Below are 16,954 nucleotides of genomic sequence, written 5' to 3'. Positions count from 1 at the left end.
TAAATAACACTTGCGAGAGTTGTTTTGGAAGACTACAGATTCACACAGTGTGTGTTCACTGAACATTGGGTAGGAATTAAAGACTCCCAAGTTGGCAATTCAACATTTTTTTATTCTTGGTGACTTGGTTGGTCCATTTCTCTTGAAATGATCCTTCGCAAATTATTTGTGAATTTGAAACGCGACAGTTGAAGGGTGACTCCACCAGCGAAAAAAAATTCAAAAACTGTTCATTCACTTCACACAGGATGACGCTGCCAACAACAACCGCCGCCACCAAGAGGTCATCCATCTCGAGAAACCTCTTCATCCTCGTGTTGGCGATTCTTTGCTTCTGTCTCTTGTCAGCTCATCGCATGAACGCTGATGAAGAGAAGAACATCAACAAACAACTTGATCAACTCCTCGCACAAAAACAAGCATTGGGAGATAAATGGAATCCAAGACAATACATTCCAACTCGTATCCGTAAGCTCATGAAAAAACTTTCAATTTCACTCCCAGCCAAATGTAAGAGAAGAGAATTCATCGATGAAAGTTTGATTGAAAAAATTAAATATTTGACCAAATGTTCATCGAAGGAAGTTGTGGAGCCACCATCACCACCAAATGAGGAATGTCCAAGTTTGAACTCTGATTTGAAGTGTAACAAGGAGACTGAGAGAAGAGTGGTTAGACTTATTTCTAAAAATGGAAAACAATGTCCTGTCTATGTCTGCAAGAAGAGAAAGATTGAGAAATGTAAGAAGGAAGACACACCACCACCTACTGAAATTAAATGTCCAGAAATCTTCCAACAAGATAAGCAATGTAAGGAAGGCTACGAACAAGTCACACGACAAGTTCAATTTGGAGACAAACTCTGTGATCGAAAGGTCTGTGTTCGAAAAGTTCCAGAATGTCCAAAACAAACATTTGACAAGTGTCCAGAAGGTCAAACTCGTAAATTCTCTACTAATCCAGTGACAGGGTGTCCAGAAATGACATGTGTTCCATTGGAATGTCCAAAAGAATTCCTCGATTCAAAGAATGTGAAATGTTCTAAAGGATGGGTGTTGAGTGAAAGCAAAGTCAAATATGGAAGTATTGAATGTTCCGAGTACAAGTGTGTGAATACTGGATGTCCAGCTGAGATTAGAGAAACTCGTAATCTCAAGTGTAAGCAAGGTCAAATTCTCAAATCGGAGGACATTATTGTCAATGGAAGAAAATGTCCAAAATTCAGATGCGTCGATGTGGTTTGTCCACTTGTTGACGAACCAAAATGTTCTCCGGGAGATATTCCAGTTGAAGTCAAAACCATTTATCATGGAGTTTTGTGCAAGTCCTTCAAATGTATTCATGAAGAATGTCCAACTCCAGAAATGAAATCTTGTGATCCAGAATCAGAACAACTCACAGTTGTGAAATATTCAACTGATAGTGGAAGATCATGCTACAAATATGAATGTACCAAGAGAAAGCAAACTTGTTCAAATATTTGTGTCAGATACTCTGAAAGAGCTGGCAAGTGTTTGAAATATGTCATGGAAGGTGAACAACAAAAATGTATTTCATGGGATTTGGTCAACCAAGGACAATGTATTGAACAAAAATTCATTAACAAGTGTAAGAGATATGTAGCAGGTGGTCAAACCTGTGTCAAGAAGGGACTGACTACTTCTTGTCTCAAGGAAGAATTAAGAAAGGAATGTACTAAATATGGTGAAAAAGAAGTTTGTGTTTCCTCCTCACGTGGAGCCAAGAGAACTTGTGAACGATACGACAGTCGTGTGGTTGGATGTCTTCAATACAAGGCTGTCACAAAATGTGTCTCTCGAAAGACCATTCCACAAACTGAATGCAAAACAGTGAGACAATGTTTGAGACAACTTCCACCCACTCAAACTCGTTACTGTAAGGCCTATAAGAAGCAATGTAAAAAAGGAAAACGAGAAACCTGTACCACCACTACTTGTCCATGCAGTAAGACTCCAATTCGAAGATGCAGAACTGTTTACTTTGATGTTTGTTGTGAAAATAAGTGCAGTGCTTGGGCCACTCGTACTGTCAAAGGAAAATGTGCTGAATATGGAACTCGAAGAGTATGCAAACCATCCAACAAGCCCAATTCTGTTTGTTCCAAATATCAAACAGTGAATATTTGTGTCCGACCAAAGACTGAAAAGATTTGTACCAAGTGGCGATCCATTTCTGGTGGAACTTGCACCCAAACCAAGAAGATTCCAGTGTGTTTGTCTTCGAAATCGGTGAAAACTTGTACCAAATATGGACAAAAAGAAGTTTGTGAATCTTGGGGTGTCACCAAGCCAAGATGTGCTGAATATTCATCCACTTCTGTTTGTGTGAAGAGATCACCAGGCCAAAGAATTTGTACCAAATATGTCGGTTATGGTGGTCGACAAGTTTGTGTGGAAAAGGCAAAGGAGAATATTTGCGTTGAAAATAAGACCATTTGTACCTATGAGTAATATATAGGGTATAAATAATAATCATTATGTCTTTTTCAAATCATCCATTCAGAAATTTCCTTTATTTCAATTAATTAAGATCAGAATTCCAGTAGAGAATAAATGTTCAACTGACCAGTGTGAAGTTGTAATTTAAAAATGTTTTCCTCCTCCAACTATTGAAGTTCTACAAGGAAACCAAGTCGGATTCACACTTCTTTCAACACTAATCACATGCATGAATAGATCCAATTTGAATCAAAAAACGCACTTAAGGGATATTCCGAAAATCCAACATGAACAATCGACACGCTCTTTTCCACGTCTGAAATCCCACACACATTCTACACAACATATTGGCCATCATGAAACCCAACAAGACTCCACTCACCACACACACTCCTCGCCATAATGAGAAGGATTGATTTTCTCTTTGACGACGACGATATTGATCATTCCAATGATTCCATGAATGAGAAATTGAACAGTTGTTGTTATTGTAAGAAAGGATAAGGTAGGGAATTCCTCCTCCTATCAAACCACCACTCATGGCGCAAACGATGGGTGCCATGAGATGTTGGTGATGCATGAGGAAATGACGAAATAGCTTGTTGGTCAATGAGAAGAACATTTGGAAGAGCGATTGAAGAAAGAGTGCATCCTCATCATATATATTGAGGTCGTTCATCATCTCAGTGGTGATGTTGGTGGTGGTTTCGTTGGATTCAAAGGAAGGATTGATGATATTGTGGTTGTTGTGATATGGGAGAGTTTTTAGAGGAGAAGGACTTGGCAATGACATTTTATTAAACACATTCAAGCAGGTGTATTCCTCTTGTTCATCATCATTAAGAATCATCATTGAGAATGGCGTTGTTGTTACAAGTGTTGTTTGCTGTGCTCACTACAAAGCGCATGATGCATTCATAAATTTAGAAAATTTTCAATTATGGAAATTAATGTTTGGAAAGAAGTGTTGACGTGTCTGACGCCTTAAGGTGAAATCTCACAAGTTCTTTCTTGCTAGACCTGTGAGAGAATTGGTGAATATTTCAAATAATTATTATTCCTAATTTTGTTGTAAAATCAATTGGTTGATAGAACGGATTATTTATTCTACGTCGCATATGTCACATTTCGCGTATACTAGATTGGATGTGAATAAATAAGATTTGCATCGACTTCATAACACTAATGAAATAATATGATTGAAAAATTAAATAGATATTGCTCAACCAATTTTGATATTTACAACAAACAATAAAATTCCATCTTACTAGAGAATTTATAAAATATAGTTTTCAGCGGAAAACAAAGTAAAACAAAACCGGGTTCAGGAAATGCTGCGTTATAAAATTCAGGGGGAATACTGGAAAAATTGATGAACACAGCTCAATCTAATTAGTTTATTGTTAGCACCATTGGTGCTGGTAAATCCGTCTGCATATTTTGTCAATTAACTTTATTCAATAAGATGCATCCTCAACGATTATCAAGAATCAAGATACTGTGATAGAAGAAAAGTTTTCATCATCCACCATGACGGAGTAATGATTCGAGACACTCAAATACCCAACCTTAAAAATTTACCAAAAATTTACCAAAATTGGCCTGAAATCCAAATAATTCTCACCTTACTAGTTTAGTTGGTAAATGTCACTACGATTATCAAGCTGAATAAAGTTAATTGACAAAATATGCAGAAAATCCCACAAACAACCACGTTAATCATAACAAGGTGCCATCCCTTGCACTTTTAAACCAGAACACACCAAGTGTGCTCTATAACCTTAATTGTAACACTTACCTTTTGGCAAATTTTTCGATCTGAATTCCAGTTTTTAGGGTGGGAGCGTGGGAGCTTTTTTAGAAGGCTGAAAGGGAATTTTGTGATGATATTTTCCATGAGTGTGTGGATGACAATGGTAATGGCAAATGATGCTATTTTTTAAAAGTTATTTTTCTCAGGTATTACAATGTCGATTTTATCGTTGGATCCTTCTAAACTGACGTAAATCTGAGGTCTTACTAACAATTTAACGATCCAACGAGTAAAATCGAAGAATTATGAGTCCTATTAGCTAAAAATCAAGCTGTTGGGACACGTTACGTGAACCTGAGAATTCAGATCGAAAATATCTGTCGACCGAATTCCAATCGCCAATTGCCTTGATTGCTGCTTCTGAAAAACCAGCAAAACTTGCTTCCGAAGCTCCTCCTATTCTCAACGAATGAGATGAAAAATTACCCTCCACATGAGTCCATTTTGCCACTTGTTTCAGAATATATGATATATCTGTTGTCTCCATCCGAACACTATTCCTGCAAATAGATAAGGACCAGATGGTCGAACAGACATTAACTTATTAATCCACCTCAAAGGGCACAAACTGTTTCCAGTTGTCTCTACACATGCAGTACGTCCTTCCTTCCTGTTCTTAATATGTCTTACCAATATTCTCATACCTATAACAAGACATGTGACGAAATCTATATCTTCCTTCATAATACCTCCTAACTCTGATCCACGAAACATTGTTCTCAAATCAATAATCATAATAGTTGTATATAAAACGTAATTCCTGTAGTCCACAAATCGAAGGCCTGATTGGATCCATCTTTCTATGAATTCAATAGACCATGGAGATCTGTTCCGTCTTTGTGCCACAGGTGATAGATTGCACATTCCCTTAATTAAATCTGTCACTTGATAATGCTCTGTGAGATCTCTAAAACCGAATAATTTGCACATATTCTTAATGGCAAAAAGTGCAGCTCTACAATTATAACCTGACGGGGTATCAAGGAACATATTAGTTAGGAAAACAAGAACCAGTTCTTCCGAGGGTGGAGGTGAATATCCATATTCAATTGCAAAATCAATCATTCTATTCCAATACCTGTCATAATTTAAACTTGTAGACTGTTCATTTTTATGGGAGATGATAACTATAGCCACTTCTTTTAATCTGCTCATCGAAAGTCTATCAAACTGGCTACCACTCTCGTTGATTTCTTCCAGGGTTCGACGTTTCCGCTCACAGAAGGAGCGAAATCACTTCCATTCATCTCTACACAAATGAAACTTGGAATTTTTGGATTAGAGGCCACCACCATCTTGTTTTCCAGACTGGGTGAATTAGAATCATCTGAGCTTTGGATTCCATACAATGAAGCATGACTCGCCCTACCAGGTTGAACGGGATGCAATACCAGTTGATTAATGGTTCTGTCCACAAAGTTGAAAAAGCGTCTGCTTTGTCCTCCCTGCTCAACTGATAGCGTGTGGTGTATGGTATCACTTTGTAATTGTGATGTGACGCAAAACGATCGTTCCCAATCGATACATTCAAGTGCTGCTGCACTTGGTTGCAAGTCTGCTGAACTACTTCCCAATCTGTCGGATCTGTTTTTTGGGTGATCTGTCTGCTCAAACTGTCTGCGATTTGGTTGTGTTCTGATGGTAGCCACTCCAACGACAACAGATGAATATTGTTATCGAATATAATTCTCCAAATTGATTGAATTAATCTGTTCATGATAGGGCTTTTGCAACTTCCTTTCCGGATCGAGCTTAAAGCTACCTTTGATTCCGTATAAATAATTAAATGTCTTCCTTTTAGAATATCCTTCCATGTTAATATATCTTTCCAGATAGCTCTTACTTCCAATACATTTATATGATCTTTCTTTTGTTCTGACCACATTCCTTGAATCCTTAGACCTTTCTCTTTGAAATACGCTCCATATCCAGTTGAAGATGCATCTGACCAAAAATAATTGATCAAACTTGGGATTTGAAACACCTTTCCATTCCAAAGGATTAGATTGGCTAATATCCATTGAAGGTTGTGAATTACTTGGTGATTTTCTAACACAAACGCAATATCCCATCCAAATCGATTCGCATAACTCAACACAAACGAATAAATAGGATTCAGCATGACCTGTGCAGGCTGAAAACAATCCAAGTAAGCGATCACAATACCGGCAATTTTGTACATATCTCTCGCCGTAATCTCCTCTTTCCTTCGACTTGCACTTAGAACAACTTTGATTCTTGTTTGAATTTTCTGGATCGTATTTAAGGACATCGTTAATGTCTTCTCGTTTAGATTCACGACCATTCCTAAAAGTTGAAATATCTTTTTTGGTTGAAGCGTACTCTTCTTTTCTTCTATCACTATTCCAAGCATTGTAAACATTTCTTTTACCTTCTCGATATTGTTCCATGCAATTTGTTCTTCTCCAAAGTGCAACATCCCAATGTCGTCTAAATAATTGCTGAGATGAAGCTCCTCCGACTCTAACATCATTACAAAGTCGTTCATAACCTGTGTAAAACAATAAGGCGAACCATTCCAACCAAACGGCAGCACTTTGAATTGCAGGATTTCTCCGTTCACTTCTATAGCAAAAAACTTTCTTTTCACTTTCTCCAGTCTTTGAGAGACTGAAGCAACTGAGGACATCATTTCCATTGTTTCGAAAGTCTCCATGATAATCGTTTCCACCAATTAAATACAAACATTTTCTTTGAGAATCACCTATCAACGGAGTGCAGGATATGCAATAGTATTGACTTGATTCATCAATGAGTTCACAATTTGGTGTGTATGATTGAGTTAAAAAACCTTCCATCGAACTCTCAAAATCTTCCAAAAAAGAAATTTCGAAAAGGAGTGCAGAAGGTGATGGAAGTACACCATATATCATATAGCATGCCAAGATGTAAATATCATGATCAATCACACTGGCAAATATAACTTCAACACTCTTTCCATGTTCCAATTTTTTCTTCCCATTTTCATCATGTCGGACCGGAGATGGCATTTCATAGTATTCTAAATCATTTAAATTCAATTAATAAATTCGAAAATCCTTCTTTTCTCCATCAAATAAAATACTGTAAATATTCCCATTGAGAGAAACATGAGCCATCCCCTCTCTAAAATATGGAACTGCTAAAACTTGTTTCGAGTACCAAGGATCTCAAGGGTCGCAATTTTGTTTCAAGCAAGAACTCTAATTCCACTGCATTCTTGCTTCATCACTAAGACCGCGTCTATTGATGATGTGAATTCGAATGAATGTGGCCAATACTTGATCATAACAATTATTGAGGCAGTGATATTTCAAAATCAAAACGTCAAACCCTTAATTACAAGATTGAAATTAGCAGGGTGGGACGTTGAAAAAAATCTAATTTGTTTATTGTTAGCACCATTAATGGTGCTGATAAATCCGTGAGGATTGGGGATTGTTTTGAACTGGTTTTTTGAATCTTAAGTTTTCATAGTATTTGGTGTGACATTTACCAACTAGTAAGGTGAGAATTTTTTGAATTTCAGGCCAATTTTGGTAAATTTTTGGTAAATTTTTAAGGTTGGGTATTTGAGTATCTGGGAGGGTCCACAAAACATTACAGAGTATTAGGGGGTTTGGACTAATAAATATTTTAGGATAATTATTAAAAAGGAAATAACAATTGAATTTGAGAGAACTATCGTCCCATTTGGAGTATAATAATTTGATTTCAGGACCACACATGTCGCGAGAAATAAAAACATGGTCCAAATTGGCCTTGGAATTGCATATGTGGCAATTTGGATAATCTTTACCAAAGTCTCTAAGAATTTCTGCTTTGTGTAAATGGGCAAATAGTAGTCTTTGTTGGAAGGGTTTGAGTGAATAATTATTCCAAAAGGAGTTAGTATATGGATGCCAAGTTCTATTAAGGTCTAAGGATCCAATGCCTGACATGGAGAAGGATAAACTATCATTATTGGGTAATTCAAGTTCAAATATAAATTGGATGTTTTGGCTGTCATCACGATATTTACTTGTTGAAAGGAATCATCAAATGATAGGAGATGATTGTATGGACTCTAGCAACAATATTAATATCATTCGGAGAGAGAAGCTTTGATGAACATTCAGAGTATGAAGTAGACATATTTGGAGCTTGAAATTGTCACTACGAGTGTTTATTAGTATTTCCAACATTTGTACAAAGCTTGGTTCTTTTCTGTGGAGGAAAAGCTCATCGTCATGGTCAAATTGTGTCGACTTGATATGCCAATAGTAAGGAGGGTCATGTCGGAATTTTTACTTGACAAATTATCATGAAACTTGATCAGTTTGTAACACTTATCATTTCAACAATATTGCCACTGAATATATGCATTGAATCATTCCCATTATTGAATGAAAGCATTATGCAGTTTGTTGAAATGATTGATTTTTATTAGAATTAAGATTAAGTATTGAGTTAAGATTTGAAATTAATTCTAGTGATAGAAAAAGGTATGTTATATGAGTGTATCAAGTTTGATGACATTTTGACCATTCTAAGGATATCGTCATGCTTGTCGGAGATAATTGAATTTTTTTGGAAATGAAAAATATTTATTTAAAAATTTATTGTTGAAGAATATTGATATTATTGTGATCACCAAATGTTAGAGTGTGTCATGATTATTTTAATATGTTTGGATGACATTTTTGAATGAGATAAGACTAGCTCTATTTCAAGACGAATCAAGTGATGATTATTAGATATCAAAATGTTCATAAAGACGAGAGTGATTCATTTATGTGAATTGTTGCATTTGTGATTGCTTCTCTCTAATGTGGCACTCCACTGATTCATTTTATAATTCTTTTTCACATCATTTTTCAATGGAGGATTATCACTAATATTCATTGATGATATATGTGAGAGATAGTGATATTTACTAATAATATTGAAATTTGTAGAGTTTATTGATTAGAGTTCATTCAATAGTATGCATCATGAGGAGTGAAATTTTTATTTTCAATTTAATTTTTGATTATTGAATTGGAGAGTTAATTATTGAGTACATATTGATGGAGGATGTTGTGGAGAGTGTGTAAATATGAATTGTATTGATTGATTATGTGGAATGTGACTACTGTTCATCGTATGAGTTTGTGTTCCTGAATGGATTGGGTCTCCATAAATTGATGTTGATGTAAGAAATTTTCTCAATAAATATCCTTCAATGGATGACTGATTCTTGTATTTGTTTCTAGTTGTGTGGCGTTCTTTGCAAAATTATCTGAAGAATAATTTTCTTGTAAAAATTGTGTATGTGTAACCGGACCTGAATCTAATCCAAAAACATAGCCATTTGACCATAAGACAAGCATGGTCTAACGGGTTACAATATATCATGATCCATGTTGTTCTATAGTGGTGGTTGTGACTAGTTTCTTAATAATTTCGTCAGTGTATAGGTGAACATAAATAGGTGGGCCTGACCAATTCTTAAGGGAATCCGGATGAGGAACATGAATATTGCTGTTGTTATTATTCCCTTTTAGAAGCTGTAACACTCGTTCAGATGAATGGAAACGTATAGATTCCCAATAATAAGCAACCTCAGGAGGATATGGTTTTGTTGTTTGAGGATGCATTTTACGATAGAGTTCGTCATGTAATCTTGTTACATAAAACGAGAGATTTTGATGTTGAGCAAATTGTTCAATAATATTGAACAATTTTTCATATACTTCCAATTCAGTAACTGACACGCTTTTCATTGATTGTAATTCACTTCGTAAATCCTTGATATGGTTGTCAATGATTGTTGGATGTTGAAGATGGTCTCGCCCTCGGAACTTACTCGAACACAAGTCTTCATATGTATGATTTTGTTCCATTTACCTAACTTTCTTGAAAGAGTTTTACATGCATTACATTTTGATCCTTGTTTTTTGACTATTAAATTACATTCGGTTGAGTAAATTCGGTTATTGATCGGTATTCCTATCACTTGGTTTGTGCAATCATAAATTTTGTCGTTGAACAAATATTGTTCATAATCTTGCAGATAAATTCCACAACAATTTTTCTCAACCTTGCTTTTTTTGTTGTGGTTGGTATGATCATGATCACAAACAAGATTGTTCTCATCACTCAACATTATTCCTATCACAATCCCGAGACGATTTATGTCCTATTTCTTTTTTGAACGCATAGAATTTACTTCCATGAGAGTTGCATAATTCACCACAATGATCGGATTGTAACCCTGTTTTAGTGAGAAAGAGTTGAAAAGCTGTTGCTTCTTCTGTACGGAATTGCCTCCAGTAAAAAATTGCTTTCCTTTGTGTTGATATTCTTTGATGATGTGATTTTGGCTGGCGTTGTCTTGGCATTTTTTTATGTCGGCTTTAAAGACTTTGCAATATCAACAACAAGTTAACAATACGAAATTAAGCAAATGAAACAATTTCAAACCTTCTCGTGTTAAAGACTGCTCCATAGTAGTGTTTGCATACAAAAATTTGAGAGATGAAATTCCATGGTGTTGTATTAATGAAGAAAATCAAACAAGTTTGTTTGATTTTAAAAATACTACTGAACTACTTGTTTTCATCGCATACTTTCCCATTAAAGTGTAATAATGAAGAAAATCAACTCTGAATGTACCTCCAAGGTAATGAAAAATAATGCCACTAAATATTCTTGTAAACGAGAGCACCTCAGAACCTCGTCACATAGACACTAATCAAGTTCCTCCATAGGAGTGTGTTTAGTTGAATTCCCATTGACCTCTCTTAATAAGCGAACTAGCTATGCAATATATTCTCCTTCGCCTGAAAAAGGTTGTTTCCGCGAGTTCAACGAATAAACAGATTCTTTACGAGTTATACAACTTGAGTTTAAATCTTTATCCTTTGATGTGATTGATAAGATTGAAACGAAACCTCAGCTTAGGATGCTTCAACTAAAAAATCTGTACCACCAGTGGGCATTTATACCACTTCCACAGGGTTGGTTGGTACGGGGTGCTCCCTCCCGCCAATAGGGAGAATTCTTGATCTTTTACAGACAATGAGAGTATTTGCTTCTCTTGAACAACCAACATCGGTTTTTTTGCATGATTAGAATTTATTGAAATCCTGTAGTGTAAATAATTTATGACTGTAAAGGGGTTCGTTCACGCAATTTGGTATTTTAGGCTTGTAATTAGAGATTTTGTTCTGGATCACATATTGGATCAACATTTTTTTGTGTGGAGGTTGGTTGCTATGAAGCCTTTTGGCTGGTAGTGCATCCAGCTACCACCATCACGAAAGTTGGCTCATAGTGCAGGTAATTTTTCTCGAGGATATGCTTGGGAGCTTCATTATTTAAATTCTCGAGCTAGGATAATTGTTCTTTTCATCTGAATTTTTAAAAAAAATATTTTGACGTGATGAAAAACGCTGCTCGCCATTTATTTAGTGGTAAACAAGCCTCATCAACACTCTCTTTCTCTCGGTTTTTCAGAGGTGTAGTTTTTGGTGTTGATACACTTGGTTCAGCCTCTAACCTCTCGCTCTGGAAATCTTTGTCCAATCATCATCATACAAGGAACACTTCGGTACGCTCTTTCCATTTATCTTCCTTGTTGGCAAAAGATGAAGTAACAACAAAAAGTCTTTCTTCTTCTAACGGACTGGGAGGAAATGGAAGTGGTGCTGAGCACAACCATGTAGAACAACCAACTGTTTCTGATGATCCCAACCAAAAATCAATCAGTGCAGCACCACAACCAACAGCTAATAATAACTCTCCCATTCAAGTAGTGTCCACAATAGTTCTCTCCTTCACTAATTACGATGAGTGGACAAAGGAAGAAGTTGCTTCTATCCTTTGTATGAAGAAAGGTGAATGTGGAGCCTCATTGACCGTTGATGATGTCAAACCTCTCGTTGACGCTGGTTTCAAAGGAAACTCTCTTGATAACATTGTTCATAACATCAAAGAGGTCGGAAGGCTAGCTGCTATTTCTTTGTTACAAGACAAGTTCAAGGACAAGAATGGGATGATTGAACTTCGCCTTTCTGATACTTGTTCAAGCGTGGTAAATTGGGTCAATGATGCCTTGATGCCCAAACTTTTTGGTCTATGGAATGCAGAACAAACAAAGGCTGCATTATGCGAATCCGAATCAAAAGGAGGAGCCGGATTAACCATAGAACAAGTACAGCCTTTGTACGATGCGAAATTTGATGGGAGATCTCTTTCAAAGATTGCCGAGGATATTATTAAGAAGAGAAATGAACATTTTTCTATTGAAAGAGAAATTCAATATGCCACAAATGTCATAACAAGCAACAAGGACTTTGCTTTAGTACCAGAATCCACTTGTAAAGCTGTTGCTGAATGGGTTGTCGAGTTGATAAGAGGTAATTTTATTGAGATATCATCCGAATTGCTTGATCGTTGGAAGCATCGGTTAGAAGGCGAAATATCTGAACAATTAAGAAAGGAAAGAACAAATCCCAAATATGATTACCTCCGTAATTTACATGATCCAACCAACATGGAAAAACTGGAAAAACTAATTGGTACAAATATTCAACTCCCTATCTTTCAAGAGTATGGCGATTTAGTTCCAAAAAACTTTGATCCAACAGCTAAATATCTTTTGACTCGTCAGCGGTTTGATATACTGAAAAAGGTTGTTGCTGGTGCAGAAGGATTTGTTTTCTCAGGTCCTCATGGAGTTTCAAAATCATATACATTATATCTCATTGCTGCCTATGCCTTTGTGAATTCAATTCCAGTACTCTATGTTCCAACTTGTGGTTCTTGGAGGCGCCGTTACATTATTGGTAACATTCCTGGTGCCAACAAGTATTTGCTTGGATTGTTTTTATCATTGAATAGTGACATTCTTTCTCGGGACGTTATTTCAAAATTGGAGGAATCAGATGATATTGTTTCATATTTGAGCAAATATGTTGCAGAAGATCAACGAGTGTTCTATTTGTTTGACGAACATAATGAGTTGTTCAGACTTGACAACGATGGCAAGATTTTTGCTAGTAAACCTTATTTCCAAGACTTTACAAGATGGACAGCCGCTACGAGAGGCATACATACAATGACCATATATTGTGGAAGTGCTCATAGTTCTTTTGAAGATCATTTGCCTGGAGGAGAGAGTTTAAAAATAGTTAGAATTGTTCCTCCAACAGAAAAAGAATTTAACACACTTATTGAAGACTTTGATTTAGATCCAAAGGAGAAAAGAATAGACTATGTGACAGGAAGAATTCCTAGAGATTTGAGAAAATTGGCCTCTTTTCTGCAAGGTAAAAAGGGTACGGATGAAGATTTTAATCAATTTATCACTTTAACGAAGGACGAATATAGCCGTAGATTGCGTGTATTGGATAAAAAGCTGGATGAGGAGGAAAAGAAACTCTTTCTCCAAACACTAGAAGGTCTTTTTACTCTAGGTCTCTATAAGGGAAGACCCACTGATGTTGGAGGTATTGTTTACGATCAGGGTTTAATGTACAAAGATCACGATGGAAAACTTTTTATTGTAAATGAGCCTGCCAAGCGATGTTTGTTCCAATATTATTGCAGCAATATTCCAAGACATATCATACCTAAAAATATCTCAGGATCAGAAAAGGGTGCTTTGTTTGAACGGTGTTTGATCACCCAAGAATACCATATTGGAAATCATTTTGCCAAATTCTTTATAACACACATGAGCAATTTGGAATCACTTTCTGCATCTCTATCATATGAAATTAATACACACCAGAGCTTTAGTTTGAAATATATAGATATTTTTAATAAGAGAAATTATCCAAGAGGAACAGGAGTACTATTTATTCCAGAGTCTGAAAATTTTCCCTGTTTTGATTATGCTATTATTATGTATGGTGATGAAGTAGTAGAAATATTTTTAAAACAGACCACAATTTCTACTATTGACTCTCATTATTGCAAAGATTTCAAATGTTCAAAGACTGACCTTGATAATCTTATAACCCAACAATATATAATTGATGAAACAAATATAGCCAAAACCACGACATTAGAGCTACCAAAGAAATATCTATTTTCCTTGCTTGAATTGATTTTTCATGCAATTGTTGATGATGGAAAAATTGAAAAGGTTATGACAAAAAGAAATGATAAGGATGTACAACTATATTTGAAACCTAAAAAACATGAGTTACAGATTGTCGAAGATGGAAATATTTTAAAATCAGTTACATATGGCGGTGTTCAATTTACTTGGCACTATATTTACGAATCAGGTACAACCTCCTCTGAACAATCTGTGAAGAAAGTTAAAGAACATGGCATTCTTTACAGAAATAGAGAAGAAATTGAAAATCAAATGAAGGTGTTTTTTGATTGAGTACACAAGAAGAACAAAATTTGGGTTTGGGTTTGGGAATATCGCCCATTCAGTGAGCCCAAGAATTTGTAATTATCAAATAAACAACATATTTAGTTGTCTTAGGACCTATAACGATAGGATCTTGCTCGGTTATTTGTTCTGATATGTCGTACACAAGAAAGAAAAAATTTTCACGTTTGGGTTTGGGTTTGGGTTTGGGTTTGGGTTTGGGTTTGGGTTTGGGTTTGGGTTTGGGTTTGGGTTTGGGTTTGGGTTTGGGTTTGGGTTTGGGTTTGGGTTTGGGTTTGGGTTTGGGTTTGGGTTTGGGTTTGGGTTTGGGTTTGGGTTTGGGTTTGGGTTTGGGTTTGGGTTTGGGTTTGGGTTTGGGTTTGGGTTTGGGTTTGGGTTTGGGTTTGGGTTTGGGTTTGGGTTTGGGTTTGGGTTTGGGTTTGGGTTTGGGTTTGGGTTTGGGTTTGGGTTTGGGTTTGGGTTTGGGTTTGGGTTTGGGTTTGGGTTTGGGTTTGGGTTTGGGTTTGGGTTTGGGTTTGGGTTTGGGTTTGGGTTTGGGTTTGGGTTTGGGTTTGGGTTTGGGTTTGGGTTTGGGTTTGGGTTTGGGTTTGGGTTTGGGTTTGGGTTTGGGTTTGGGTTTGGGTTTGGGTTTGGGTTTGGGTTTGGGTTTGGGTTTGGGTTTGGGTTTGGGTTTGGGTTTGGGTTTGGGTTTGGGTTTGGGTTTGGGTTTGGGTTTGGGTTTGGGTTTGGGTTTGGGTTTGGGTTTGGGTTTGGGTTTGGGTTTGGGTTTGGGTTTGGGTTTGGGTTTGGGTTTGGGTTTGGGTTTGGGTTTGGGTTTGGGTTTGGGTTTGGGTTTGGGTTTGGGTTTGGGTTTGGGTTTGGGTTTGGGTTTGGGTTTGGGTTTGGGTTTGGGTTTGGGTTTGGGTTTGGGTTTGGGTTTGGGTTTGGGTTTGGGTTTGGGTTTGGGTTTGGGTTTGGGTTTGGGTTTGGGTTTGGGTTTGGGTTTGGGTTTGGGTTTGGGTTTGGGTTTGGGTTTGGGTTTGGGTTTGGGTTTGGGTTTGGGTTTGGGTTTGGGTTTGGGTTTGGGTTTGGGTTTGGGTTTGGGTTTGGGTTTGGGTTTGGGTTTGGGTTTGGGTTTGGGTTTGGGTTTGGGTTTGGGTTTGGGTTTGGGTTTGGGTTTGGGTTTGGGTTTGGGTTTGGGTTTGGGTTTGGGTTTGGGTTTGGGTTTGGGTTTGGGTTTGGGTTTGGGTTTGGGTTTGGGTTTGGGTTTGGGTTTGGGTTTGGGTTTGGGTTTGGGTTTGGGTTTGGGTTTGGGTTTGGGTTTGGGTTTGGGTTTGGGTTTGGGTTTGGGTTTGGGTTTGGGTTTGGGTTTGGGTTTGGGTTTGGGTTTGGGTTTGGGTTTGGGTTTGGGTTTGGGTTTGGGTTTGGGTTTGGGTTTGGGTTTGGGTTTGGGTTTGGGTTTGGGTTTGGGTTTGGGTTTGGGTTTGGGTTTGGGTTTGGGTTTGGGCCTGGGCCTGGGCCTGGGCCTGGGTTTGGGCCTGGGCCTGGGCCTGGGCCTGGGCCTGGGCCTGGGCCTGGGCCTGGGCCTGGGCCTGGGCCTGGGGCCTGGGCCTGGGCCTGGGCCTGGGCCTGGGCCTGGGCCTGGGCCTGGGCCTGGGCCTGGGCCTGGGCCTGGGCCTGGGCCTGGGCCTGGGTCTGGGGGCCTGGGCCTGGGCCTGGGCCTGGGCCTGGGCCTGGGCCTGGGCCTGGGCCTGGGCCTGGGCCTGGGCCTGGGCCTGGGCCTGGGCCTGGGCCTGGGCCTGGGCCTGGGCCTGGGCCTGGGCCTGGGCCTGGGCCTGGGCCTGGGCCTGGGCCTGGGCCTGGGTTTGGGCCTGGGCCTGGGCCTGGGCCTGGGCCTGGGCCTGGGCCTGGGCCTGGGCCTGGGCCTGGGCCTGGGTTTGGGCCTGGGCCTGGGCCTGGGCCTGGGCCTGGGTTTGGGCCTGGGCCTGGGCCTGGGTTTGGGTTTGGGTTTGGGTTTGGGTTTGGGTTTGGGTTTGGGTTTGGGTTTGGGTTTGGGTTTGGGCTTGGGTTTGGGTTTGGGTTTGGGTTTGGGTTTGGGTTTGGGTTTGGGTTTGGGTTTGGGTTTGGGTTTGGGTTTGGGTTTGGGTTTGGGTTTGGGTTTGGGTTTGGGTTTGGGTTTGGGTTTGGGTTTGGGTTTGGGCTTGGGTTTGGGTTTGGGTTTGGGTTTGGGTTTGGGTTTGGGTTTGGGTTTGGGTTTGGGTTTGGGTTTGGGTTTGGGTTTGGGTTTGGGTTTGCTTGGGTTGGGTTTGGGCCTGGGTTTGGGTTTGG

At 38.6% G+C, this 16,954-nt stretch overlaps 6 protein-coding genes across 6 annotated transcripts; 3 read left to right on the top strand and 3 right to left on the bottom strand.

Moving 5' to 3' along the window:
* Positions 1–356: 356 nt before the first annotated feature.
* On the top strand, positions 357–2,471 carry FDP41_002578 (uncharacterized protein; the record flags this gene model as incomplete). Its single annotated transcript, XM_044705787.1, has 1 exon — positions 357–2,471. The coding sequence occupies one exon, from the start codon at positions 357–359 to the stop codon at positions 2,469–2,471; it is 2,115 nt and encodes a 704-aa protein (XP_044562776.1).
* A 2,257-nt stretch (positions 2,472–4,728) lies between these two features.
* Positions 4,729–5,337, bottom strand: FDP41_002577 (uncharacterized protein; the record flags this gene model as incomplete). The annotated part of the gene is made up of 1 exon (XM_044705786.1): positions 4,729–5,337. The coding sequence occupies one exon, from the start codon at positions 5,335–5,337 to the stop codon at positions 4,729–4,731; it is 609 nt and encodes a 202-aa protein (XP_044562775.1).
* Positions 5,338–5,945: 608 nt separating this feature from the next.
* Positions 5,946–7,283, bottom strand: FDP41_002576 (uncharacterized protein; the record flags this gene model as incomplete). The annotated part of the gene is made up of 1 exon (XM_044705785.1): positions 5,946–7,283. The coding sequence occupies one exon, from the start codon at positions 7,281–7,283 to the stop codon at positions 5,946–5,948; it is 1,338 nt and encodes a 445-aa protein (XP_044562774.1).
* Positions 7,284–9,644: 2,361 nt separating this feature from the next.
* On the bottom strand, positions 9,645–10,117 carry FDP41_002575 (uncharacterized protein; the record flags this gene model as incomplete). The annotated part of the gene is made up of 2 exons (XM_044705784.1): positions 9,645–10,040; positions 10,100–10,117. 2 exons carry the CDS (start codon positions 10,115–10,117, stop codon positions 9,645–9,647), a joined length of 414 nt encoding a protein of 137 aa, XP_044562773.1.
* A 1,560-nt stretch (positions 10,118–11,677) lies between these two features.
* On the top strand, positions 11,678–14,635 carry FDP41_002574 (uncharacterized protein; the record flags this gene model as incomplete). Its single annotated transcript, XM_044705783.1, has 1 exon — positions 11,678–14,635. The coding sequence occupies one exon, from the start codon at positions 11,678–11,680 to the stop codon at positions 14,633–14,635; it is 2,958 nt and encodes a 985-aa protein (XP_044562772.1).
* Positions 14,636–14,781: 146 nt separating this feature from the next.
* Positions 14,782–16,954, top strand: FDP41_002573 (uncharacterized protein; the record flags this gene model as incomplete). Its single annotated transcript, XM_044705782.1, has 1 exon — positions 14,782–16,954. A coding segment is annotated over one exon (2,173 nt), but the record flags the coding sequence as incomplete, so codon positions are not given.

Source organism: Naegleria fowleri, assembly GCF_008403515.1.
Source record: "Naegleria fowleri strain ATCC 30894 chromosome Unknown tig30, whole genome shotgun sequence".
Classification (NCBI taxonomy): Eukaryota; Heterolobosea; class Eutetramitea; order Acrasida; family Naegleriidae; genus Naegleria; species Naegleria fowleri.
Note: the sequence above shows the minus strand (reverse complement) of the source record. Positions and strands in the feature narration are given on the sequence as shown.